The sequence below is a fragment of the Cygnus olor genome, chromosome 14 (genome assembly GCF_009769625.2).
Source record: "Cygnus olor isolate bCygOlo1 chromosome 14, bCygOlo1.pri.v2, whole genome shotgun sequence".
Classification (NCBI taxonomy): domain Eukaryota; kingdom Metazoa; phylum Chordata; class Aves; order Anseriformes; family Anatidae; genus Cygnus; species Cygnus olor.
In genome coordinates this window covers 11,973,394-11,999,265 of record NC_049182.1, presented here as the reverse complement: position 1 = coordinate 11,999,265, position 25,872 = coordinate 11,973,394, and the positions used below count along the sequence as shown (strand labels likewise).

The 25,872-nt window shown below is 57.5% G+C and overlaps 5 protein-coding genes across 5 annotated transcripts in view; 2 read left to right on the top strand and 3 right to left on the bottom strand.

Annotated features, from left to right (window-relative positions):
• The window catches only part of DND1 (DND microRNA-mediated repression inhibitor 1), a 5,045-nt gene extending 2,757 nt beyond the window's left edge, over nt 1-2,288 (top strand). The window contains exon 5 of the mRNA XM_040572968.1: nt 144-2,288. Within this exon, the coding sequence (XP_040428902.1) occupies nt 144-160 (17 nt within the window). The 3' untranslated portion in view covers nt 161-2,288. The remainder of the gene's footprint in view (nt 1-143) is intronic.
• Nucleotides 1-18,389, top strand: part of NDUFA2 (NADH:ubiquinone oxidoreductase subunit A2) — a 26,553-nt gene extending 8,164 nt beyond the window's left edge. Inside the window, exons 3-6 of the mRNA XM_040572970.1 lie at nt 11,824-11,827; nt 17,101-17,224; nt 17,361-17,467; nt 18,197-18,389. Coding sequence (XP_040428904.1) covers nt 17,115-17,224; nt 17,361-17,467; nt 18,197-18,288 — 309 coding nt within the window. The 5' untranslated portion in view covers nt 11,824-11,827; nt 17,101-17,114 and the 3' untranslated portion in view covers nt 18,289-18,389. The remainder of the gene's footprint in view (nt 1-11,823; nt 11,828-17,100; nt 17,225-17,360; nt 17,468-18,196) is intronic.
• On the bottom strand, nt 6,053-8,285 carry WDR55 (WD repeat domain 55). The gene is made up of 8 exons (XM_040572967.1): nt 8,250-8,285; nt 8,033-8,163; nt 7,862-7,962; nt 7,709-7,796; nt 7,447-7,626; nt 7,236-7,335; nt 6,959-7,128; nt 6,053-6,753 (listed from the first exon to the last, which is right to left on the bottom strand). Exons 1-8 carry the CDS (start codon nt 8,268-8,270, stop codon nt 6,432-6,434), a joined length of 1,113 nt encoding a protein of 370 aa, XP_040428901.1. The 5' UTR covers nt 8,271-8,285; the 3' UTR covers nt 6,053-6,431.
• On the bottom strand, nt 8,450-17,012 carry IK (IK cytokine). Its single transcript, XM_040572961.1, has 20 exons — nt 16,913-17,012; nt 16,676-16,742; nt 16,369-16,461; nt 15,810-15,869; nt 15,098-15,265; nt 14,899-15,013; nt 14,611-14,681; nt 14,454-14,500; nt 14,057-14,220; nt 13,829-13,937; nt 13,321-13,360; nt 12,683-12,890; nt 12,370-12,388; nt 11,727-11,805; nt 11,337-11,417; nt 10,826-10,883; nt 10,327-10,415; nt 9,892-10,000; nt 9,065-9,099; nt 8,450-8,664 (listed from the first exon to the last, which is right to left on the bottom strand). Exons 1-20 carry the CDS (start codon nt 16,926-16,928, stop codon nt 8,637-8,639), a joined length of 1,656 nt encoding a protein of 551 aa, XP_040428895.1. The 5' UTR covers nt 16,929-17,012; the 3' UTR covers nt 8,450-8,636.
• TMCO6 (transmembrane and coiled-coil domains 6) lies at nt 18,316-25,872 on the bottom strand. The gene is made up of 12 exons (XM_040572964.1): nt 25,779-25,872; nt 25,303-25,409; nt 24,979-25,088; nt 24,682-24,865; nt 23,136-23,240; nt 22,486-22,571; nt 21,822-21,938; nt 20,981-21,092; nt 20,717-20,891; nt 20,173-20,267; nt 19,429-19,596; nt 18,316-18,918 (listed from the first exon to the last, which is right to left on the bottom strand). The coding sequence occupies exons 1-12, from the start codon at nt 25,870-25,872 to the stop codon at nt 18,754-18,756; spliced, it is 1,518 nt and encodes a 505-aa protein (XP_040428898.1). The 3' UTR covers nt 18,316-18,753.

Below are 25,872 nucleotides of genomic sequence, written 5' to 3'. Positions count from 1 at the left end.
GAATTGGTGCCATTTCCCACCTTTCCTGAAGTCCTGGAGGATTTCCTGGGACTGAGGGGCTGCTGGACTTCATTCTGCAGGTGGGGGCCCAGGCTGGGAGGGAGAGAACCACACAGAGCCCAATGTTTTCCTCTCTCCTGCAGGATGCCTGCTGACGTAGGCAGCTGTTTTGCCCAAACTATGAACCGAACCCGAGCCATCAGACGTCCTGTTGCTGTCTGCAGGAGTGGAGCACGGGCCTGGTGGGGATGTGGACCTGTTTCAGCTTTGGTTTCAGTTTGTTGGGGTTCATTTTGAGAGCCAGCGCTGGAAGATGGGGGTGCTGTCATGGTGCGTGACAGCTGCCCTGTTCCCAGCTGGCACTTGGTTCTGCTCTGTTCTGGGGGAGGTAGGCCTGACCTGCCTGGTTCAGCTTTTTCCATTTTTTATAAAATTGTTCTGTGTTGCTCTGGTGCAGTAGGGCCCCAGCATAGGTCTTGGGAGAAGTTAGAAGCAGCAGCAGCTGCTCTGAAAGGCTGCCAGCATTGGGTGTGGGCTGGGGAGGTATAGGGGACCTTTGGGAGGTGGCCTAGCTGAATAGGGAGACAATGTGTGGCCTCAGCTCTCCTCCACTGCATGTTGGGTACCCGAGCAGCAGCCTCACTTTGGTAAACAGGGGACACCCCCTTGGCTGGGGGGGTCGCGCTTCAACTAGGAGAGTGGCTGTGGGCTCTGGAAGGCACAGAGCCAGTTGGGCTGCGGGAAGCAGCCGGGGTTATTGGCCGTCATGAATGAGTCCTCTGGACCAAGAGGACTGGCCGCCAGCCACCGATTTGGTATTAAAGTAGCCTGGAGAGCACCGTCTGTGTAGTATTTCTTGTCTTGTCCTGCCGCAGTTTTCCCAGAGGGGTCTGATCCTGAGGGTGTGCCCGGGCTCCCCCTGCGTCAGGGGACAGCATGCCTTCCAGTCACTTGGCGAGAGCAGAGGCCGCACAGACAGCTCCTGCCTCGGCCAGTGGCCCCCGGGGGACTGAGCGCCCTGCCCCTCACGTGCGGCCTTGCTGCGCCTTCGCCTCGTCCGTGCCTGCAGCCACCCAGGGCAGGAGGGCGGCGGGCAGGGCCCCGGCTCCGCCTCTGAGGCAGGGAGCGGCGTGCTCAGGCCTTGAGGCGTGCGGAGGAAGGGAGTAGCCGTGGGCCGGCTATAGCCCAGCGGTTCCTTCGGCTGCTTGCAATGGCTTTCGTTCCTCTGCCCCGGCAGGGGTTCGATCCCGCGGGCACCCCTGGCCCACTTCTTGCTCGGGAATATTTGCCCGACGTTCTCCACATTTTCCTCCTGCTCGTGTTCTGCCCATTACATTTCATCCGCCTTCTTCACTTTTATCCTCTTCTGACCTCATCCTGTGCCCTGCTCGCGTGCTACGTACCAACTCTGTGCCTATGAAAAGTGCACAAACAACCAGGGGAAGATGTGACCGTAATCATTTTATTCACAGAATCACAGAATGGACGAGGTTGGAAGGGACCTCTGAAGATCATCTGGTCCAACCCTCCTGCTGAGGAGGATCACCTAGAGCACATTGTACAGGATGGCATCTGGGCGGGTTTTGAAGATCTCCAGAGGAGACTCCACAACCTCTCTGGGCAACCTGTTCCTGGGCTCTGTCACCCTCCCAGTGAAGAAGTGCCCCCTCATACTCAGCCAGAACCTCCTGTGCTTCAGTTTGTGCCCGTTGCCTCTCGCCCTGTCACTGAGCACAACTGAAAAGAGACTGGCTCCATCCTCTCGACACCCTCCCCTCTGATGTTTATACACATTCATGAGGTCTCTCCTAAGTCTTCTCTTTTCCAGTCTAAACAGGCCCAGTTCTCCCAGCCTGTCTTCATACAAAAGGTGCTCCAGTCCTCTCGTCATCTTAGTAGCCATCTTCTGGACTTGCTCCAGTAGTTCCATGTCCCTCTTGTACGGAGGAGCCCAGAACTGGGCACAATACTCCAGGTGTGGCCTCACCAGGGCTGAGTAGAGGGGGAGAATCACCTCCCTTGACCTGCTGGCAACACTCTTCCAAATGTACCCCAGGATCCCACTGGCCCTCTTGGCCATAAGGGCACATTGCTGACTCATGGTCAGCCTGCTGTTCACCAGGACCCCCACGTCCCTCTCCAGAGCTGCTCTCCACCAGGTCAGCCCCCAGCCTGTAGTGGTGCTTGGGGTTATTCCTCCGTAGGTGCAGGACCCTCTACTTTCCCGTGTTGAACTTCCTGAGGTTCCTCTCGGCGCATCCCTCTGGCAGCACAGCCCTCTGTGGTGGGGGGTGGGGGGCGTACCAGCCACCCCTCTGAGCTTTGTGTCATCAGCAAACTTGCTGAGGGTGCACTCCGTTCTATTGTCCACATCATTGATGAAGAAGTTGAACAACACTGGACCTCTGAGGGACACCTACAGGCCTCCAACTAGACTGCACCAACCCTCTGTGCAACCATCTGAGCTCTGCCATCCAGCCAGTCACGAATCCACTTCGCTGCCCACTCACCCAGGCCACACTTCCTGAGCTTGTCTATGAGGATGTTATGGGAGACAGTGTCAAAAGCCTTGCTGAAGTCAAGGTAGAGCCAGCATCTGCACAACCATGACCGGGCAGGGGGACACCACCAGGATGCTCTATTGGGTTTATGTGGCAAAGTTTTGGTAGTGGGCTCATGCTCTGTGAGAGCAGATTTAAGAAAGGGGGGGGAAAAAAAACCCTACTGTGACACAGCAGCTGAGATAGAAGAGTGAGAACCAGCCTTGCAGACACCAAGGTCAGTGCAGAAGGAGGGCAGGAGGTGCTCGAGGCATGCAGCACAAGTTCCCCTGCGGCCTGTGGAGAGGACCCTGGTGGAGCAGGCTGTCCCCCTGCAGCCCATGGGTCCCACATGGAGCAGATCTCCACACTGCAGCCCGTGGAGGAGCCCCCGGTGGAGCAGGTGGATGTGGCCTGGAGGAGGCTGCGGCCCATGGAGAGCCCCCGCAGGAGCAGGCCCCGGGCCGGAGCTGCAGCCTGTGGAGAGGAGCCCACGCAGGAGCAGGGGGTCTGGGGGGAGCTGCTGCCCACCTGTGGGGGACCTGTGCTGGAGCAGTTTGCTCCTGGGGGATGGATGGGCCCCATGGTACAGACCCATCTTGGAGCTGTTCTTGAAGAGCCTGTGGGAAGCCCACACAGGATCAGTTCGGAAAGGATGACATCCCATAGGAGGGACCCAACGATGGAGTAGGGGAAGAGAGTGACTATGAAGTAGCAGCAGAGACAAAGTGATTGACTGCAACCCCCATTTGCCATGCCCCTGTGCTGCTCAGGGATAGGATGTAGATGAGGGTGGATGGGGGGAAGGTAGTCTTAGTTTGGTTTTAGTTTCTCGATGTTTTATTAATAGTAATAGGTAATAATTACATTAATTCCCTATGTTGAGACTGTTTTGCCCGTGACGATAATTGTAGGGTGATCTTCCTGTTCTTATCTCAACCCTTGGGCCCTTCATCGTATCTTCTCTGCCTTTCCCTTTGAGGAGCGGAAGAGAGCGGTTGGGGTGGAGCTCAACTGCCCAACTGTGTTAAAGTACCACAAACGTCTGACCCTAACTGCCCAAATGGATACTCCATACCATGGTGTCCTGGTTTGGGCTAGGATGGACTTAGTTTTCCTCCTAGTAGCTGATATGCTTTGTTTTGGATTTAGGATGAGAATAATGATAACACAGAATCACAGAATTGTAGGAGTTGGAAGGGACCTCAAGAGATCATCGGGTCCAACCCCTCTGCCAAAGCAGGTTCCCTAGAGCAAGTTGAACAGGTAGGCATCCAAATGGGTCTTGAATATCTCCAGAGAAGGAGACTCCACAACCTCCCTGGGCAGCCTGTTCCAGTACTCCGTCACCCTCACCGTGAAGAAGTTCTTTTGCATGTTGGTGCGGAACTTCCTGTGATCCATTTTGTGGCCATTGCCCCTTGTCCTGTCCCCACAAACCACTGAAAAGAGGTTGGCCATATCCCTTTACCTCCCACACTTCAGGTATTTCTAAAATATTATTTTCTAAAAAATTTCTATTTTTCTAAAAAATTTTCTAAATTTTCTAATTTTCTAAAAAATTTATATTTTCTAAAAAATTTCAAAACTTTACCACATAAACCCAATAGAGCATCCTGGTGGTGTCCCCTGCCTAGTCATGGTTGTGCAGCTGCAGGCTCTACCTTGATCTCCAGATGATCTTCAGAGGTCCCTTCCAACCTCGTCCATTCTGTGATTCTGTGAATAAAATGATTACGGTCACATCTTCCCCTGGTTGTTTGTGCACTTTTCATAGGCACAGAGTTGGTACGTAGCACGCGAGCAGGGCACAGGATGAGGTCAGAAGAGGATAAAAGTGAAGAAGGCGGATGAAATGTAATGGGCAGAACACGAGCAGGAGGAAAATGTGGAGAACGTCGGGCAAATATTCCCGAGCAAGAAGTGGGCCAGGGGTGCCCGCGGGATCGAACCCCTGCCGGGGCAGAGGAACGAAAGCCATTGCAAGCAGCCGAAGGAACCGCTGGGCTATAGCCGGCCCACGGCTACTCCCTTCCTCCGCACGCCTCAAGGCCTGAGCACGCCGCTCCCTGCCTCAGAGGCGGAGCCGGGGCCCTGCCCGCCGCCCTCCTGCCCTGGGTGGCTGCAGGCACGGACGAGGCGAAGGCGCAGCAAGGCCGCACGTGAGGGGCAGGGCGCTCAGTCCCCCGGGGGCCACTGGCCGAGGCAGGAGCTGTCTGTGCGGCCTCTGCTCTCGCCAAGTGACTGGAAGGCATGCTGTCCCCTGACGCAGGGGGAGCCCGGGCACACCCTCAGGATCAGACCCCTCTGGGAAAACTGCGGCAGGACAAGAGCCCACAGCCACTCTCCTAGTTGAAGCGCAGCCCCCCCAGCCAAGGGGGTGTCCCCTGTTTACCAAAGCGATGCAACTCCCCAACAGGTCCAGCAGCTTGTTTCCGGCTCAAACCACGTGTTAGCACAGCAATGTTTACCGTTGCTCTGGATAGGAAGATAGCCTCAACGTACTCTTACCATTGTTGTTCCAGTGCCTGGTACTCCAGGCAACTGTTGCCAGGAGCTTCCTTCAGCAGGGCCTCGGGTGCATCCCTGCTCCAGCCTGGCTCCTCCAGCGCCCACCCTTCTCCAGAAGCGCCTGGTAGACAGACCCAGCGCCAGCAGCATCCTTGGCTCCCTCTAAGCGCTTTCTGCCACTGCCAGGAAGACCGTCTTTCCGCCGCTTCCCGGTGCCCTTTCGGCAAGCCTTGGGGTCCTCCAAGTGCTGCCTTCCACTAGTCCATGGGCTTCCAGCAGGCCTGACTGGCTAACAGTGCTTTCTAAAGCATGTCAGGGCCTTCCCAGGACCTTGTGGCGCTCCTCAGAGGCTCCTCTGAGGTCCTGGTGTGCCTACGCCTACAAAGTGCTGCACTCCCAGGGTTCCTCGGAGAGCCTGACGATGCTCTCCCAGCCCTGGTCCCCGAGGGCCCTTCTCTGCACCCACAGTCTCCCACAGTGCACCAGGGTCTTCCAAGCGAGCAAGCACCTGCGCACACTTCTGTTGCCCCTCAGCAGTGCTGAGGGATGGGGCACGAACCAAGGAGTGTTGGGCAGCATTCACGGAGCGGGAGAGCCGACGTGTGCAGCAGGCAGAGTGCAGCGGGCTCACCGCTCTTGGGCTGTGAGCAAGGCAGAAGCAAAAGAAGAGGGGAGCCATGCTGCAGCAAGGCAAGCGGCGGGCTGGGGAGCTATCACCTCTATCACCTGCAGGCAAACAACCACCCTGCTGCAGGGGACACAGCAAAGGAGCCTGGTGGCCCAAGTCACCCCACGTGTGCTCCTGTGTCACTTTGAGCACTGGCGGGGGTGGGGGGAAGGAGGCTTCCTACTAAAGACAGCTACAATTCATGATGCTGGCCCAATTGACAGGAGCACTTTGAGCAGGGTTCGTGTCACCCCCAGTATCCTACAGGCAGGTCCCCAATGTGCTATAAAATACCAGGGAAGTTGGGGCGAGCCGAATCATCAGCACAAACTGCTAGGAAACAAAAAGGCACTGCATTTTTTAATACATCTCATGTTCAAGTTAGTTAATAAAAAATGCTCAACACGTTTGCTCGGGATAGTGGCGCGGGCAGCTCTGCCACAGCCTTGAGGAGGCATGGCACCACACCATGGCTGAGAGGACAAGCAAGACCAGGAAGGATCTGTTTGCCCATGGATCCCAGGACCCCTGCAGGACAACTCACAGCCCTGTACCACACAGGTGCTGCCCACCTCTTACTCACACTGCCCCCAGCACCATGGGCCCCCACCCTTTTGGGCAGTATCCTGCCTTGTTCCCCCCACCCCAGGACCTCCATGTCCACCAGCAAACCTTGGCCTTGTCCACCTCCAAACCACAACCCTCTTGGCCCCTCAGTCACTATCATCGCTGTCGCTTCCTGTCGCTGTTTCTGCCGTGGCCTCCTGCTCCTCTCGTAGGTCTGCAAAGAAGTCCTCTCCGCTGCCTGTGGCTTTACTGCTCAGGGCCTTCAGCGGGCCACCCCGCTTCTTCTTCTTCCGGTATTCGTCCACCACCATGGAGCCCAGGGAGGAGATGTCCCAGAACTTCACCTTCTGGTCATGGGCACAGCTGGCCAGGAGCTGCCCGTCTGGGGCCACAGCCAACTGCTCAATGGGCTCCCCCGTGTGCTGCCCAACGCACCCCAGGACCCGGTTGGGCAAGATGTTCACCGCCCTAGGGACAAGGTGAATGGGGACATCACAGTGAGGACCTTTCTAAGAGACAGAGCCCCAGGAAAACTGCGAGCCCACCTCTCCAGCTCAGATGTGATCCCTCCAGTGCCAGCAGAAACTTTGCCCTCCTTCGCCAGGTCTAACCTCGTTCCCCACCCTCCCCAGGGCCTTCCCCCCATCGCATCCCATGCCCTCAGCGCTCTGACCTGATGACTCCGTCAAGGGACCCTGTGCACACAATGCTCTCCGTGATGGGGACCATGCAGTCAACTGACTCAGCCCTCAGAGCAAAGCGGTCGCTGGTGGCCCCAAAGCCATCCCAGTTGAAGAGGTAGATGGTTCCTTCGCTAGAGCCACAAGCCACTTTCTTTCCTCTCTAGGCAGGAAGGGGTAGAGCAAGGCAGAGGCAAAACAAGAGACCTAGAGCATGGCAAAGAAACTACCAGACTGTACATCTGCTACGCAACAGGGCCCAGCACCTACCTTCAGCAGCACGACAGATGTCAGGTCCCCATTCTGTGGCTCAGAGAGCAGCTCAAAGCGACGCCTCTTAATGTTGAAGACTCCCATGGTGCCATCACCACTGTGAGAGACAGAATGGCCCTGTGGCACAGGGACACGGGGTGCAGCCACCCGTGTCCCCTGCCACGATGGGCACGGCGCCTGATCCAGGTGCCACCAAGCCCTGCAGTACCTGGCGGTGAGCAGGATCTTCCCGTTCCCATCCACGGCCATGGCGCTGATATACTCCTCATGCTGCCGGGCCTCCAGGATGGCCTCCCCCTTGCGCAGGTCCCACACCTTGAGCTCTCCGCCGTCGTCACCCGTGGCGAGGAGGTGGTGATCGACGGGCAGCACGCAGTTGAGGGCCGCGCTGCGCAGGGTGGGCGCCGGTGTCAGTCGGCGTCCCTGGGGGGCCCGGGCGGGTCCGTGCCCGTCCCCGGCGAGGCACGTACCTGTGGGCCTTGGCGATGCGCGTCTCCAGCCGCCCGTCCTCCGCCGTCAGGATGTGGATGGCCTTGTCCTTGGACACCGTGAGGAGCCCTGCGGCCGCCGGTCAGCGCGGACCCCGCCACAGCCCGACCCCATCCCCGTCCCCGCGCACTCACTCTGCCCGTCGGGGGAGAAGGCGACGTCCCGGCACGACTTGAGGTGGTGTCCCGAGGACCAGAGCTGGCGGGTGTCCCCCGGCACGCAGGAGTAGCAGTACCTGCGGGCAGCGGGTGAGGCGACCGAGGCGGCGCCGGCGGCGAGGCCGGTCCCGGTGCGCGCCCACTCACAGGTACACGTCGCCGTCCACGTCCCCCGCCGCCAGCAGGGCCCGCGCCGGGTGCAGGGCGATGGCGTTGGCCGCCGCCTCCAGGCAGATGTCCTCGGGCGTGTCGCGGAGCCGCGGGCCCGCGGGGTGCTCCTTGGGGGGGGGGCGGCGCGGTGAGGGCGGACCCCGCGGACACCCCCCCCGCAGCTCCCCGCCCGGCCCGGCCGCCCCCCTCTCACCTCCTCCGCCGCCGCCGCCATGCCGCTGCGGGCGCCTGGTGCGCGTGCTCCGCGCCTCATCTGCATAGCCACGCCCCCTCCGGGTACACCGCGCGACCCCCTCCCCCGCCCCCGTTTCACCTGCCCCGCCCCTCATTTACATATCCGCGGCCCCGCCCCCAGCGCCCGGCCCAGGCGCGCCGCACGGTTGGAGCCCCGGCAACGCTGAACGCGGGTTTATTGAGGTGCGAGGGGGGCCCCGCAGCGGAAGGGGCTGAACTACGACGGGGTGCGGGTAACGGCGAGGGCCGGCCCGGGCAGCGGCACCCCGCGGGCTCTGGGAGGCGGCATCCAGCAGGCTGGGGCTCCGGGAGGTGAAGGACGAGAAGCAGGCAGGCAGCTGGGGCGTCAGTACTTGGGCCTTTTCACCTCGACCCTGGAAAGAGACAGGCAGGCGCGGGGGTGGGCTGGGATGCAGGGCAGGCAGCTCAACCCCATCCGGGGCTCAGCACCAAGGTCCGGTTCCAGCCCAAGGGCGCCCAGCGGGATGGCACAGGAGTGCCCGGTGACGAAGAGCCCAAAGCAAGTCCTCACCTCCCAGGTCTGCTCAGCACCCGCGTGGCTCAGGGGAGAGGCGCCCTGCAAGCCCTGCTGAGCTGAGCAGTGCAGGAGCACACTGCAGGGGCTGAATGTTCTCCCTTATCCGGCCAGCCCCACCGCCAAGAGCTTGGCGGAGACACCTCTGCACCCTGCAGCCCCAGGGAGAGGTGGCAGAAGACAACCAGGCCCCAGCACGGCCCTGTTGCCAAGCCAACAGCAGAGGTAACTTTACTAACCCATCGGCCTCCAGCTTCTTCCTCTTCTCGATGATCTGCAGAGAAAACACAAGTTCCTGTTACCCTTCAGGAAAGCTGGCTGCCCGTAACTGCTCCTTGTCTCCACAAGGGCAAAGCAATCACAGGGACAAAGCCTCTCAGCCTGCAACAGAAGGGTTGGAGGGTGCAAGATACACCCAGTGAGAGCTGTAGCTAGAGCTGAGGTGAGGTAAAGTTGTCCACAAGCTGCCTGAAGTCTGGAGAGGCTTGGCCTGTTCTCCCCCTCTGCTCCATTTTGGCCATGAAGGATGAGCATCTGTCCTCACCTTTCCCTAGCCCATCCCACACTACTGGGAGTGCTCATGGCCTGCTCACCCTGCCATGACAACCTCCTCCTGGGGCTCCCAGCTCTGCTTCTTAGGAAACAGTGAGCCTCAAGACATGCTTTGTCCCCTCCAAGTCCATTTGGATGACTCAGGGCTGCTGACTTTGGAAACATCCATCTGCTGCACAGTCCTGAGCAAAGAGCCCAGGGATTGGAACCGCTCCCAGGGTAACAACTGCAAACTGAACACGCAGCTCCAGATAGCTCTCTGGTCCTGGAGCTTCAAGTTTTGGTAGATGTAAGTAGACAGGTTGCTACTCTGGCGAGGAGCAGACCCAGCCTTTTGAGAAAGTCAGACCTGCTGCACACGCACAACAGCAGTGCCTGGCTGCAAAGGCATGGAGTGGGCCAAAGAGAGGTGCCTAGGACAGCAAGTGCAGGGCTACGTGGAAGCTCTCCTAACCCAGGGATGTGCTGGCAGTTCACAGCCTGAACAAGCAACACCCCAGCACCAGACACTCACTGCACTGATCTTCTTCCACTGCCGGTCCAGCTCTGCCTTGTCATTTGTCTCCTTGAAACGACGGGTTTTACGTCCCTCAGACATCTTGATCCCGTACTGGAAGGCTGCCCTGGAGAAGGAATGAGACAGCTCAGTGCTTGGTGTGGATCCGTGCCCTGGTGGTGGAATGGAAACGACTGTTCCAGTCACAAGCCTGTACTCGACAGAGCTGGCTTGTCACGCTGGAAACAGTGGCTGGACAGGCATCCTCACAAGCAATACTAAAAGCAAAGAAGCCACCATGCCCCAGATCCACAGCTCCTCCTCCTGCCCACTCACAAGTGGTTGCTCTTCTTGATTTACGCCCCCCCCCCCAACCCGAGTTTGGCAGCCACTGCCACCCCCACCCAGAATCCTTCCTCAGCTGGATCTAGCCCTTCACAAGTGCTCACTCACTTGGGCAGAGCCTCCTTGTTGTTCATGTATTCGCTGTACTCCTCCTGGGTATCGAAGTCCCAGCGGCCCAGAGGCCCTTTCTTGTTACCCTGCAGGAAAACAAAACAGAACAGAGAACACTCAGAACAACTCCTTAGTTGACACCGACCACGACTTCTCATGCACCTCATACGCCCAGGCAAGATCTCAAACTCCCGTCAGCCCCAGTTCAACACACTTGTGCACCCGGTCTGGACTTGGCTCTGAGATCTCCCTCCCTGGGAAGCCCCAAGCAGGACACTCTGTGGAAAATGGAGTTGAGACAGAGTAGCATACACCACCACGATGTCTTGGTCATGTCTGCCCCCTGGGACAGCAGCTTGGCAAGCCGCGAACCACATCCGACACCCAGCTCCAAGGCATTCAACCCCACTGCACAAGCCTGCAAGAAGCGGGATCGTCTAGGTCTGCAGCGATACCTACTTCACTGGCTGACCCTAAAAAGCTCATAGCAGCATACCTGATCCATTTTGCTGTAGTCCACCTCTTCATCGCTGTCCACAGCCATGTCATCCATTCTGTATAAAAGCAAAGCAAGGAAAGTGCTCAGAGTGCACGTCGGGGACACTGCCCAGGACCTTGATGCCTGAACCACTGAGAAGTTCCTCCAACTGCAAGCCCCAGAGGTGAGCTGAAATGCTGAATGACTGCTTTGTGGCCAGAGCTCAATGACCACATGAATTACAGGGAACCCAGTGGGCTCAGCCACCTCTGCTTTCCCCTGGCACTGAGAAGCATCAGATTCCAGGGAGCCATTTATAGCAGAGACCAGGTAAGAAAAGGCCAGGTCTACCAGACCCAAGGACTCCAGGAACATTTCACCAAGAAGTTGCACAGCCTGGCAAGGCTCCCCAGATAAGAAAAGGAAGGATCCTCCTTCCAGCAAGGATCAGTGAGGCTGATGAGTAGACAGTACAGTGGCCCCTTGGTGCACCCTGCTCCCAACCCACAGCTTCTTGCTGCTTCCTTACGTAGCAGGGTAGCACTCAGCATAGCTGTTCGACATGCCAAAGAAGTCTCCCAGCTGTTTCTTGTCTTCCGGCTTCTTCAATGTGACAACAGTAAAGGAAAGCAACACCACGTAGCCTTACAGCTAAGGGCTGAGCACAGCCAGGCAAGAAGCTATCTCCCCCGTACACCCAAGCTGGCACCTGCCCCAGCACGACTGAATCGGAGGCTGCAGATCTTGTGTTTGGTGTACAATGAGCAACAAGGTTCGAGTGCCGTTTCTCTGCTACAGGAGAAAGAGCCCTCCCACAGAGTAAGGAAGAATAGTCCCACAGCCACACTCAGGCAAGGCTGGCCTGCAGAGGAAGCCCAGCACTGCAGTCAGACAGGATGGCACAGACAGTAAAGGATATGACTCTGTTCCTTCCCAGCCAGCAGCTCCAGCAAACTTCTCATTGATGGACTTGATGAGCTCCTTGGCCGAGCCAGGTCCTGGGACAGAGAGAGCAGCAGAGTTTTGGTGGAGGAACAGCTCACCTTAATACATCTGGGGCTGGACAGAGCCCTCTTCTGCATGCAGCCACTCAGGGCAGTCAGGGGTGGCCTGCTGCAGGGTACATGGAACGGACGGTGCTGGGACGGGGTAGCAGGCTGGAGACAGGCTGCACACGAGGTAGGAGAGGAGGAAGCAGGAGAGCACCTAGGAGCAGCAAACTCCAGTCTGAGCACAGGCAGGGGCAATTCATGAAGGCTGATCCTAGGAGAGCCTGAATCCTCCTCAGCTTACAGCCAGCGTAAGGTCATTTGAGCAGGTCTGCTGCTAGGGAAGAATCTGCACACACACTCAACCAGGGCTGGCCGGCAGCAGGCTGTAGGCACAAGACTTCACCCCCATACCCATCCCTCACAGCAGGCAATTCCCTCTGTTGCAGCAGTCTCTGGGAGAATTGAGCTCAAGAAGACCAGCGAGGCAAGCGGCTGTTCAGCAGCCTGCAGCCCCATACGGCCTCACTGAAATGTCCAGTCTCATTCAAGCGTCCACGCCACTTGACTCACCTTTGTCAATATCCGTGGGCTGCAAAGAAGAGGGAGAGATACCATGTCACCTGGGAGGGCTGAAATCAGGCAAGTGACAGAGCTATGCGACTTGCAGCTTCACTTTAAGACTGTTTGGAGCAAACATATGTGCACAGAGCTGAACCATAAAAGCTACCGGCTTGTGACAGTCTTGCCTTACTTGCTGAAGGAGAGGACAAGCACCCAGCCACCCACCAGCCCCTGGCTGGAGAGAGCTAAACATGAGCTGAGCGTAGGCACATCTGGGAACATAACCACACCAACCCCAAAGCTGCACTCACCACGCACTCACCTCATCATCAGCCTTGGGCTTCTCAAAGTAGCTGTGCCTCTTCTTTTCCTCCTCACGATCACGCTCCCGGTCCCTGTCCCGGTCCCTATCCCGGTCCCTGTCACGCTCCCGGTCCCTGTCACGCTCTCTCTCACGATATCTCTCCCGTTCCTTATCCCGTGGCATCTTTGCAGTGGAGGGCACATAATCCCCAATGTCTTCAAAGATACTAGAAGTGGAAAAGAGCCCACATTTACACGTTGTGCAAGAGAAGCCAACACTGCCTCCCTTTGAAATGAAGCCTAGTAAAGGAGCACGTGTCACCAACATGGCCACAGAGCTAAGGATGCCCTCTAGTACTGGCTTCTACATCTGTCAGATGTATCACTGTATTTCTGCTCTCTTCTGCTGCCTGGACTTCCTTCTTATTGATCAGGACAACAGAGAACCTTTGCCTGTCTCAAGTCTGAAATAAAAACCAGAACTTGCCTCCAGCCTTGGCCACCTTGTCCTAAAAATAGCTCTAACAGCAGGTCCAAAGAGGCAGCCTGCTCCAGAGGCACTAAGCCAAGCCCTCTCTGAACCCAGTCAGCCAAAAACACATTGCTTTGGACAGACAGCTTTGACCCCACAGCCTGTGGGAACAGGGGGGCACTTACTTCATATCAGCTTCAGGGGGTTTCTTCTCATCCAGCTTCCCTGCAAGGACACAACAGCAGTAAGATGCACATCACTCCACACCCAGCCCACACTCATTCCCAGTCCCCAAGTCCACCTTCCAAGCCCAAACAGCAGCAGGCCTGGAGGATGTCCTCCCAGCTTCCTCTTAGGCCACCGCATTGTCTCATTCCCTCGGCAAGCCACCAAGTCCCACCCCGACAGAGAACATTTCCCCAAGGAACTGGTCCTTAACCAGGAAGAACAGAGCAGCAAGAGCCACCCCTGCAGCTGTAGTTTCTCAGCATCCAGCCTGCTGTGATCCCGCCTGTCACAGCCTGCCTTCAGGATGCAGTGCTTGGGGAACCATAGGAGATCACTGTCCTCCAAGTCCCCTGCCTCAGGGTGTAGGGAACGCAGCAAATCAAAATGCATCTCATTCTCTTGGGACAGGCTTCAAGCAGGCTTCAAGCTTCTGAGCCTCTCCACTTAGCTCCCTTCAGCACCCACCTTTGTCTTTCTTCTTGAGCTTCTTGTTACGGGTCCCTTGCCTGAGATAGGAGAGGATCTGTGTTAGCTTGCTGATGACAATGTCATTTGTTGTTAGCGTAGTTTGCGCCTGAAAGAGAAACGCCCGAGGAATTGGCTGACTCTTTAAAGAGGGAACCCCTCCTGGCAAGACTTGCACTGGCTGATCCAAACCAGTGCTGCCAGGGAACCTGGAGGCTGTCAGGGTACCTCCATGGTGGGGCAGTCAGCCTTGCTCCGGATCAGCGTGGTTGGGATATCAGTGTCAGCATACTCATCGTCCAGATCTACCACGTAGGCCATCCGCCCTGGCAGGAACAGCTCATTCCGCTCGTAGGCTTTGTTCTTGAACAGAATGCGGTAGATGTTGCGACCTGGAGGGGAAGGAAATGCAAGGGGGAGATGCTCTTAAGAGAGCAATGGACGAGACCGTAGAGAAGCACACACAGCTGATTAAAAACATCAGAATCGCCTCCTAAGAAAGGCACTCCAGACCTCAAATTCAGAACTGCTACGCTCCAGATGCCCCCCTTCAATGACTTCAGTATTTCTCCCACGTTCATGACACAACACAAATAACGTGGGGAACAGCCACACGCAGTCTTACCTAAGCGGGTCTTAAACTCAATTTTGTTCTCAGGATCTTCATCTTTTCTGAAAAGGAACAAAAAAAGAAACAAAAGTAAGCTAAGTGTATGCCTCCTCTGCATCTTCCTGTCTGCGAGGCGGCTGCACTCAGGAGTGCAAAATCCTCAGCTACTCACTTAGTTTCTTTCTGGGGCTTCTCCATCATTTCCTCCTCTTCCTTCTCTTTGCTGGCAATCTCAGCCCGCACCTGGCCACAAAGTAAATTCACACATTACAAACCAATCCATGCCACTGCTGCCCAACAAAACCAGCGAGGCCTCTCCCACCAGCTCCCCAGACTTATATAAATCTTTCCCTGAAAGGAAAATGCATTCCAGGAACACACTGACAACGCTGAATCGTTTCTAAGTTGAGACTAGCACCCTCTCCCCGCCACCCAGCAGCACGGTGCTATCCTTGCTCACCTTCTGCAACAGCGCAAAGTCCAGACCCTTCACCAAGTGAGTGTGTTCCATGTCACCACCCAAGAACTTGGACTCCTGGATCAACTGTCTCCTCTTCTCTGCAGCAGATTTATCCCTGTACAACAAGAGTTGAGACTGTTACGAGATGACCACTCTGGAGCAGACTGGCAAGAGAAGGATGTGCCACAAGCTCACGTACGCCTCTGCAGTGGGCCCCACAGCCCTGTAGTTGGCAGTTGTGCTGATCAGCTCTGTCTCCTCATAGTCCTTGTTCACGCCATCTCTTCTCTCCTTGGCTCGGTCCCTGTACTTCTCAGCCAGCTCTCTTTCGCGTTCTATTTCCTGCTGGCGCAGCTTTGCGTAATAGCTGGGGTTAGAGAAACAGCTCATGGTTAGAGTGACACGTTCACATTTGATGTGCTGCTCAGGCAACAGCCACTAAAGCCCAACGCATGCCTGTTCCACTCCCTACCCCTTCCCCAAAAACATACTAAAGCACTGTGGGACAAAACATGCCTCAAGAACACCAGACAAGAAGAAGCTGTTGTACCGAGGCTTAACAATGAGCTCAGCCTTCCCTTCCAAAAGGAAAACGTCTTAGATCCTAAGGGACCCAGTCGCTAGTGCGGATGTCCTAGCACTCTTCTGCCCCGCTAGACACCAAAGGAGCCTCTCCCACTTCTTCTGGAGGCAAAGCTTCAACCCCACCCTGCCGCTGCCACTCCACTTCTGTTCCACAAGCTGTAACAGTCACTCAGCCTGACCTCACCGCACACTGCTTGGCTCCAAAGCCCCAGAATAATCCAGGCTGCTAAGGGTCCTCTTTGGTAGCCCAAAAGCTCAACAGCTGCTTCCATGAGAAGGATATAACATCAAAAGACAGGTTCCGATGCATCACTTTCAACATTTACCTTTTCTTCTTCCTTCTGCGAGCAGCTGGATCTTCATCTTCATTGTACTCCCGGGGCATCCTGGAACAGAGTGAGAAACCACACATACAATCTGCACAGCCGGACAAACACAGGCAGCTTGTCAGAACAGTTACTCAGACATAGCCGGACACCACGATACCCAAAGACGGGAACAGTACAGTCCAATTTCTCCCTAATTCCACTCTTCCAGTAGATAGAGGAGGGCAAAGCATAGGTTTGCACAGAAGAACCTAATCTGCTTCTTAAAACCTGCATGAAGCGTCCTAACAACCATGCAAAATTCACTCTGTTATTTCAACAGTCCCGACCCACTCGTTTCTCCAGTTAACCCCAATAACATACGTGTACAGCCTACACGGACCCCAGCACAAACCAAGGTGGAGGTCTGCTCTTCAGGCCCCATCTGTATGCTTATTAGCATAGGCCTTTACGTTCTCCCCCTCGTACTCTGCAGTGGAGTAAGTCAGATGGGAGCAGAACCCCAGAGGGAAGAAGGCCGTGCTTTGCCCCACGGTTCTGTGAAATACGCTCTACTCACTCATGGTGGCGAGATTTGGATGGTGGTGCCGACGTTGGCGCAGCCCGCGGGGTCATGAGAAGCTTCCGAAAGTCTTCATTGGTCAGCTTGGACCTGCAAGGAACAGCGAGAACAACAACTGCCCCCCTCCCAGCGAGCTGCAGCGGCCCGAGCGCTTCTGAGGAGCCGCGGCGCCGGGTTCAGGGCCCCGCGGGGCGCTCCCGGCCTCCGGCTGCAAGGGGCGGCCTCAGAGCCCCGGGGTCCGCAGCCCCGGGATCCCCCCACCCCCCCTCCCAGCCCACGGCCGCCAGCCCCGCGCAGCGCTCACTGGTGGAAGGAGTGCGAGTCGTCCACGTCGTGCCCATCGGGGGCCAGCGGGTTGGAGAACGGCTCACCTGCGGGGCGACGGGGAGGGCGGCGCTCAGACACCCCGCAGCGCCGGCAGGCCCCGCGCCGCCACCTCCACAGCACGGGCCCGGCTCGGGCGGGCACCGGGCGGGCACGGCGCTGTCACGGCGCTGTCACGGCGCTGCCCCCCCCCCCCCCGCCGCCCCCCGGCCCTCACCGTCCCGCTCCGGCATCTCGGCTGCGCTCCGCTCCCCTCAGCAGCTGCGCAGGAAGTGCCGCAAGCTCCCGTCGCTCCCCGGCCCGCCCCCCCCCTCCCCGCGCAGCGATTGGCCAGCTCCTGCGGGGCGCGCGCGGCGATTGGCCAGCCCCGCAGCCCCGCAGCCCCGCAGCCCCGCCCCGCGGCAGGCAGGGCGCACAAGATGGCGGCGGCGGCGGCGGCCGTGAGGGGGCTCGGGGGCGGCCTGGGCTGCGGCCTGCGGGAGCTCCGCGTCCACCTGTGCCAGAGCTCGGCCGGCAGCCGCGGCGTCAGGTGAGAGCGGGGCAGCGAGGCCCGTGCCGTGCCGTGCCGTGCCGTGCCGTGCCGCCCGACCGGGGCGGGTGCCGGGGTCGGCACCGCGGACCTTGCCTTGCTCATGGCCCCCCGTCCCGTCCCGTCCCGTCCGCAGGGAGTTCATCGAGCAGCACTACGTGGCCCTGAAGCAGGCCAACCCCGGCTTCCCCATCCTGATCCGCGAGTGCTCCGGCGTGCGGCCCCGCCTGTGGGCCCGCTACGGTGAGTGAGGGCCCTCCGCGTGCCCGGGGCGGCGGTGGCGGCGGCAGCACCTCGGCGTGGGGGTGCTGCGGGGGGGACCCCAGGAGGCGGTAAAAAACGCTCCTGCTTTTTCATCCTGCTCCGCGTTCTCGGTGAAACGCCACGGAGGGAGCGGAAAAGGCCCTCTAAAAAGGCTCTTTCTCCTGAAGCCGTCTGTGTCAGGCGAGGTTACAAACGTCCCTTCAGATACGCAATGCTAAACACGAGTTCCTCAGTGCGAGCACAAAGGCCAGCGTAGCCCGCAAGCGTTAGCGCGTGCCTCTGACTTGCAGGAACATACTGCCCCAGGTAGGGACCGCTGCAGCGGCAGGGGTGTTTTTTTTCAGCACTGTTTTACTGAGGTGTTAGTGAGGAGCTTGATGTGACTGGGCCAAATGCCACCAGGTTGGTAGCTGTGGGATAGCACAGTGGCCTTTGCTCAGCAGCACCCCAGGTTTACAAAAAAAGGTAAGCAAACATGGTAGGGTGCATTGGTTTCTGCAAGGGAGTGGCTGAACAAGGGGATCAAGGAAGGTGGAAACAGTAACTTGGGCACAGGGAGGCAACTGGAGAATGCTGAATGCTGAGGGATGGTGATGAGATGTCAGCTGTGACACTGACTAAGGCCCTGGGGAAACACAAAGCAGGGCTTTAGCTCACCCAAGACAAAAAGAATGAGGCTCCTGCTCTCACCCTCACTCTTTTCTGCAGAGTTTGGCAAGGAGAAAAGCGTGTCACTGGATAACCTTTCCGTGGATGAAGTGGCCAAGGCCTTGGAGAACATTGTGAAAGGCAAGGTGTGAAGATGGACACCAACTGTGCACATACTGAACGCTTTACCGATGATCTTTAATGTAAAATGTGTCCTTAACTTATCAATCATATAAACATACATGCTTACCCAGAGCTTCGTGTGTTGGATTTAAAACTGCAGCACCAAAAGGAGATGCTAAAGGAAGCCGCAAATCCAGCAGGGTTTGTATTCCCCTCCACAGCCACAAGAGCTCTTCTGCACTGGCTGCAGCTCAGCTCAGCTTTGCCCCTGCACCAGGGAGGCGTGGGGCAGCCTGGTGGTGGCTCCAAGGTGACACGGACATCAGGGAGGGGAGCGGGGAACAGCCCACCCAGCACCAGCATTTCCATGCAGCCAGCGCTGCTGCTCGTGGGTGGTGTGACTGCCTGACCAGCCCTTGGGCAGTGGTGCAGGAAAGCAGGGCAGTGAGTGAATAGTTTGTTCCTCCTCGGGCCAGGAGGGCAGGCTGTGTAATCTAGGAGAAGGTGGACGATGCAGCTGGTGAGGAACTGAAGACAGAGGCTCCCGGCGGCTGTAGGGCCATGTCCAGCAGTGCTTGCACCCGCTCCTGGAGTTCCGGGGTGCTCTGGTGCTGCTTGAGGGTCTGGTGCCCTCCTTGCCTGACAAAGTCAACAGCAGCCTGCGCAAGGAGAGAAGAGCAAGAAGGGGGTTGGCTGCCTGCTACACGAGGGCTGAGACAGCCGAGTAGGCACTGCAGCTGATCCCTTCTGTCCCGAGCCTCGATCTCCCCTTGTACAGCGCAGGGATCAGGGCTGAAGGAATTCACCAGAGCCCTGCCAGACACTGAGTCCAGAGCAGGTAAATCCAGCCATGTTGGTCCCTGGTCTGAGTGCATGGGACTTGAAGAAAGCACAACTGAAGCAAAACAGTCCCCCCATAATAATCAGTGACTTAAAGGGTGCAAAAAACCTGCCCAGAAAACAGAGTCAACAAAAAGGAACATCCCCCCCCCTCCCCCGGAGACGTGAGGACTTCCAACTCTGTCACAGAAGCGTTCCCCACCCCGCTTCGGTGCACGCCTGAGTACTGAAGGAGTATGGGCCAAGAAGGGGAAGGAGGGAGAACAGTTTTGTTCAAGTGACACCCACCGTTTTAACGCTGGGTCCGTGGGCGTGAACCCCCGGCCTACCTGCGGGCAGTGCAGGAAGAGGAGGTGCAGCAGCTCCAGGCACTGCCCCACCACTTCTGGGTCAGGGAGCGCCAGGGCGCCCAGCAGCAGGGGAAGGGCAGCCCGCTGGTGCAGCTGCTGGCAGTAGGCGGGCCCCTTCTCTGCGACGTTGCACAGCACCGTCAGGCCCTGTGCAGAGAAGCCGTGAGTGAGCAAGCCAGGAACAAGCCAGGAACGCTCTGCTAAGGGGCGGCGATCCTGACGGCCTTTGGAGGGCTGCAAAGAACTCCCCGTTCCCTCCCCAGAGATCCTGCCAGGTGCTTTCCCCAGCTCCACGCCCCCGCCAAGGGGCATCCCCACCCCCTGGGGCACAGCTCATCTGCATGCCCTGGAGATCTCAGCAGGATCTCCGCCAAGCGGTCACAATCACACCCCCCTTGACAGAGCACCCCGAGAGCCCTCCACCTTTACAGTCTTCCGAAAGAAGGTGGCAGCAGCCTCCCCTGGCCCACCCCAGGTGCTGGCAGGCCCGGACCTAGGTCAGTATCTGCCTTGGGTGCCTGGGATTAGCATCAGGTAGGGGATCCCTCCTTTGATGAGACAGAGGTAGTGTCTTCAGGGGATGCAGGTGGGGATGTTACCACCACACCAGACTTTCCGCCAAGCTGTTATTACCATCCCAAGCCTGAGTACTGCACGCACAGGACTCACGTTCCTCAAAGTCTAGAGCTTTCCCCAGCTCAGGGGCACGAAGCGGGGTCTTACCAACACGCTCGCTGCCTGGGAACATGGCAGGAGCTGCAGCAGGGCTGGGAGCAAGTCCAGAGAGAGCAGAGCAGAGCAGAAGAAGGGCTCGTCCGCTGGAACGGGCAGAGAATGAGCGCGTTAATAAAACTGCCTCAGCGCAGGAGGGACAGACAGTGCACGCTAACCGCTCTGGGCAAGCACAAGGCACACTCAGCCCACAGCAGACCAGCTCAGACACACAAGGTGTCAGTGGACAGACAGCTCCCACCCACCCACTCCATCTTACTAAACTCAAAACCTATCCTGCGAACTGAATCAAGGAGGCAACATACATAAAGGGAAGAACCTGGCTGATTTAGGAGTGTTTCTGCTGTTTCCCTAAAAGCATTGCCATCTGTATAAACTGAGACACCACCTGGCAGTCCTTCATGCTCTGACTGTGCCACCGCACGGCGCAGCTCTGCTGGGAGGTTCCCCATGTAGTGAGCTTGAAGCCAGCAGTCAAAGTAGGTCCTGGCAGCAGCAGCTCTAGCTCTGCTCACAGCCACGCAGGGACACTCACCCGTGAGGTTGTTCAGCAGCCAGAGGCACTCCGGTATGATGAAGGGGTGCTTCTGGAGGTAGCACTGCATGACTATGAACAGGGCCACAAGCAAGCGCTCGTCCTGGATCTGGGCTTCGCATCCTGTCTCCTCTGCAAGCAGGTTGCCGAGACACCGCAGCACCGGGCAGGTGAGCTTTGAGAGTGAGAAAGACGATGCCTTTGGGCTGGATCACACCCCCAAAGCAACGCAGAGAAAGAATAGTATTCTTGCCCACGTCTTACCAGCTCCAGGCCCTCAGAAATGCTTTGGGAGATTTCAGAAGCGATGTCGCACAAGAGCGAGGTGAGGGCAGGTATGGCCCCCAGTGCTACCAGCGTCGCGTTGGCTGTATGGCTGCAAAGGGAAGGGACACCACGGTTGCTCTTTGCACCCAGCTAGGGACCTGCCGCAGCCTCCACGAACCAACTGGGCCTGGAAATCCTGAGTACTATCCTGAAACCATAGTCAGATTTATTTCACATTTAAATAGCAGCTTGTTTCTGAGCAGATACTTAAGAGAAAGTTTAAAAGCCCATGGAAAACAGATCCACTGGAATTAGCCACGTAGGCCAGGAAACAACAGCTCTGGTTCTTCTCCAAGTACCCACACTGTGCTTTCTCTCTGCTGGGGCTGCTGCAAGAGATGACACCACCAGAACAGCCACGCCAAGGCAGGTAGAGATTTTTGGCAGCAGCCAGCCTGGACAAGTGACACTGAACCAAACCCAGAAGCTCGAAGATTCAGGGAGTTCGCCTTGGGAAGTGCAGGACACAAATCCAAACGCAGGAGGCAATCAAGGGGTTTTTAGAGCACCAAGAACAGCCTCAGTTTTGTCACCTGTTATCACCCTGTAAACAAACTCATCAATCCCGCAAACATGCTGTGCTAAAATCTGAGACCGGGAGCGCCCAGGAGGGGAAAGAAATTGCTTTCCAAAGGGAAAGGGGTGAGGGGAGGCAATGCAGGACCCAGACACACAACCACAGGCTCCACACAGGCTTGTGCTCCAGCTGGCAGAGCCTTTATGCTTCTATGTTCGTCTGCCCCCAGGGAACTCAAAATGAGGATAAAAGAACATTTACCTACAAACGATGTAGTGGAGACACCATGCAAATTCCACAGCAGCTCCTGTCCCAAATTTGAGGCCAGAGCAAACCAGTCGAAGCATGTGCTGGGGGAGAACAGAGTCCAGAACCAAGCTGGGGTCAGAACAGCAGAGTTAATGGAGGCACTGACCGGAGCACAGGCAGGACAGACAACCGATGGGGACAGATCGTCCCCAGCTGCCAGGCAGCTCCAAATACACTCCTGGAAGAGGCTCTTAGGTAAGGGCTACAGACTCAGGCACCACCACAGCACAATGCAAGGCATGTGCAAGCTGTCCCTGTGAGTGGCAGGACCTGGGGGCACTCAGAACACCTTGGCTGGGGGCACAGTTTTGGCACTGAGGGCTGTCAAACTGATCTTTTCCTTAGCAGGAAGAATGCGGCCAGAATTTCCCCGTTGGCCTACCCTGCTCAACACTGTCCTTTACTGAAATACCAAAGCCATCTGCTCAGATTAGGCTGAAGGAAAAGAGTCAAGCCCTGCACCCTGATCTGCAGAAAAGCCTGCATAGTTCTTGTAGGATTCTGTTCTGAATTATTAGTATCTCTGGGATGGGAAATGCATCATCGTCCCTGGCACGCAAATACCACGCAGGGCCCCAGGGCCCATCCCGACGCAGGGTACAAAGCTCGGACTCACGGTATGATCTCTGTGGGAGCTTCCTTGGCTTGGAGGAGCTGTGACAAGACGTAACCCAGACCTTCCAGCACAGCCTCATGCGGGGACTGCAATCAAACAGAACAAAGCTGATCCCACACAACAGAGGCAAGGGGTCCCAGGGCATCACCTGCATGCTAGGGAAAGGGCAATACCTTCATGTAACACTGAGCCAAGCCAAAGCTGAGCTGTCCCCCCCGGCCCCACACTCAGGGGTTGCAGTTGTAGGGACTCAGAAGCCCAACCACGGCAGCGTTGCTGCTCTGCACATTTAGATCTGCAGCTGACAGCACTGCTCACTGTGTTGGTCTCCTAAACCTGCCGCAGCCAAACTGTGCAGAGGGAAAAAGTCTGCAGCTCACTGTGTTCGAGACTTCACCTGCAAGCCACAGTTATCAACGTGAGACATGCAGCTTGAAAAGGACACAAGGTGGTAACCTGAGCCCCTAAAAAGCAGCGCAAGGAGCCTATGAGAGGCCCTCACTTGCTGCAACAGGACAGTCCTGTACAGAAGGATCTCTACCCAGCTGGAATGGTAACTCAGTCCTCTCAGCCAGTGCCTAAAGGGTATAAGAAAAGGTCCTTTTATGGGGCAGGGCATGAGAAGAGTGTGACTGAGCTACTTTACCCACCTGGATGCAGGATGCCAGCACTGGAATAATGCCCTGAGGCAGAAGCTGCTTTCTCACAGCTTCACTTTCCACTACCAAGTTGCCCAGCGTGTACAAACACAGCTCCTGAAACACAACCAAGAGACCGTGTCACCTCCTCCACATTCCCCAGCAGGACCCTGGCCTGCCTGGGCACCCAGAGCAGCCAGCAAGCCCTCTGGGTCCCTGCACCCCAGGTCACCCTTCACCTGTGCAGGGCAGAGGCTGTCTCCAGAGGGACAAACGTGGGTGAATACTGCTGGACCCTCCCAGACACCCCTGTTCCCAGCTGGCTTCAATCTATCCTTGTTCTCTTAATCATGCTGGGACTAGAAGAACATCACTTCCATTTTAAAAGTTTTTCCAGGCTTCTAATTGTTGCTATTATATTTCCCTGAAACCCCTCTAATTCCATGGTATTCTCTTGGAGACTGCCTGTGTATTGCAAATATGATCATCCTCTTAAAGCTGCTCCCTGTTTTATCCCTGAGCTCTGATCCCGTCTTGTCTAAGCTCTGCAGCTCAGGTATGGCTCCTTCCCTAAACTGACCACTCATCATGAGCCCTGGCTGAGGACCTCAGCCTTCTGCTCCACCACCTAGGGCTCTGCAGGGACCTCCCCCTGTCACTCCACTGCCTGTCCAGCCATAGCATCTGCAGGCACCCAGCTGGCAAATCACTCAGCCACCCCAAAGCCACTCCAAGTGTTCACTCCTTCACCTGGATCAAACTCTACAGTTTGGAACTGCAGGCATTCTGCTCTTCCTTAAACAACCTGCGTTTTTGCTTTACCTACCACACTCGCACCAAGGTACCTCCTGCGCAGGCCCAGCCTGCATCAGGAGCCCAGACCACACATCTGGTGATGGAGTCCAAAAGCCACAGCCTGCAGTTCCTGCTCCCACAAACATAGCTTGGAACTGGAGGGCAGATGCTCACGGGGCTACGTGGGGGAATTTGTTGCAAACAAGGCATGACTCTGTGACCTGGGCTGTGTCCGGAGCACTGGGGACAGCAGAGTATGAAACGGGGTTATTCCCCTGTGCTTGGTGCTGAGGAGGCTACACCTGGGTGTGCCCAAGTCAGGTGAGGTGATGTCTGCAAGGCTGCCAGGACAGCTGGGTTGGGGCAGAGGGTTACAAAAAAGTCTGGGGGTGCTGGGCCGAATTTGCCTGGCCTAGGGGAGGCTTGGCAACATTCACAAGCAGTCTGCAGCTACATGGAAGGAGATGTAAACACGATGGAATCAAACTCCTTTTGGTTTTGGGACAGGGGACAGCCAAGGGTGTCTCCACACTTGGGGGTTTTCAAGACTAGGCCAGCCACAGCTGCCATGGGCTAGCTCTGGGGACAGTGCTGCTCCCCAGGGAAGGATGAATTAGGGAATTCCAGAGGGCCCTTCAAACCAGCGCTTCCATATGAACCATATCAGACTAAAGCCTGGCCAAAACGGGTCCTACTGCCACCCAACTGCTACCAGAGGATTACTGGGAGCCAGAGCCCTGGCAAACCCAAGCACGGACATTACCACAAACTCAACACTGTGTCCCGAGAGGTATGTCAGGAGATAGGAGGTCACCGGCATGCACGCCTCAGCCACAGCAGCGTCACTGGAGTGGGAGAGCTCATGCAGACAGCGGGCTGCCTCCATCTGCACATCAGCCAGACTGCCGGTGAACAGCCCGATGAGTGTCCGGACACTGCCATCCAGCCTGGGGGGACACAAAGGGTGCTGTTACCTGCTGCCTCCTGCCCTCAGACACACACCTGCTCATCCACAGGACAAGTGGGACAAACGGCCTTGTAGTGCCAGGCCTGGGCTGACCTGACAAACTTCTGCTGAGTCTCCTTGTCCTGCAGAGCCCGACGGAGGCGTCTCAGCAATGTTTTCCTGTCCTCTGAACCCCTCTGCACACCCCTGAGCAGTTCGGAGACCTGTCCAAAAATTAAGAGCCGTGTGAATTTCAAGCAGTGCCGGTGTTAGGACTTCACGCCATTAACCCTAGAGGCAAAGAAACCCAGGCAGCGTTGCAGTTGCTCGCAAAGAGCCTCGGTGGTTCCACCACGCTGTCTAAAGGACCACCAGACATCTAAAGGCGAGGGGAGACCCCTGGGCCCCCCATCACCACGGCGAGCGTCACGCTCTCACCTCGTCCTCCGGGAGAGGCTGCAGCAGGACCTCGGCTCCATCCTGCTCGTCCTCCCGCAGGAGCCGCTTGCTGACCAGCTGCTCCTGCCGCCGGGCCTTCCTCAGAGCTGCGATGGAAGCAGTCCCTGTCACCACCTGCCCCGCTGGCAGGTGGTGACAGGGGACCAAGACGGGGGGGGGACTGAGGCACCGAACAGCCTAATTCCTCCTAACCCCGAGAAGCCGCCGGTCCCTTCCCGCAGAGCTGGTGGGGACGCAAGAGGCAGGGGCTGGATTTAAACCTCGCGGGGCTGCGGGTGCCGCACACCGGCGGGGCTCACAGCGCCCGTCTGCGCCCTGCCGGGACGGAGGGAGTGTGTGGGGGGGGACAAAACCGCTTTCACGCCGCGGAGAGACCCCGCGAAGCCCAAAGCGCAGCGGGCGGCTGGGGAAGGGCGGCCCCGCGGTCGGGAAGCCGAACCCGGCCCGGCCCCCACCTGCCTCCCGCTCCCGCCGCCGGGCCCGCAGCTCCTCCGCGCTCCCCCCGGGCCCGGGCCCGGCCCCGGCCCCGCGCCGCCGCCGGCCCCACAT

Excerpts from the sequence above, each read along its gene's own strand:
- IK (XM_040572961.1), bottom strand. Across the intron at positions 14,221-14,453 it reads TGAGTTTAAGACCCGCTTAG|GTCGCAACATCTACCGCATT; the intron begins GTAAGACTGCGT and ends CTTCCCCTCCAG. Across the intron at positions 12,891-13,320 it reads CCCCCTGAAGCTGATATGAA|TATCTTTGAAGACATTGGGG; the intron begins GTAAGTGCCCCC and ends TTCCACTTCTAG.
- WDR55 (XM_040572967.1), bottom strand. The coding sequence starts at position 8,270 with ATGGCGGCGGCGGCGGAGGAG. Across the intron at positions 7,963-8,032 it reads GTGGACGGCGACGTGTACCT|GTACTGCTACTCCTGCGTGC; the intron begins GTGAGTGGGCGC and ends CGCTGCCCGCAG. Across the intron at positions 7,627-7,708 it reads CGCATCGCCAAGGCCCACAG|CGCGGCCCTCAACTGCGTGC; the intron begins GTACGTGCCTCG and ends CACCCTGCGCAG.
- TMCO6 (XM_040572964.1), bottom strand. The coding sequence starts at position 25,872 with ATGTGGGGCCGGCGGCGGCGCGGGGCCGGGGCCGGGCCCGGGCCCGGG. Across the intron at positions 25,089-25,302 it reads AGCCTCTCCCGGAGGACGAG|GTCTCCGAACTGCTCAGGGG; the intron begins GTGAGAGCGTGA and ends ATTTTTGGACAG. Across the intron at positions 21,939-22,485 it reads GCTCCCACAGAGATCATACC|CTTGGTTCTGGACTCTGTTC; the intron begins GTGAGTCCGAGC and ends TTCTGACCCCAG.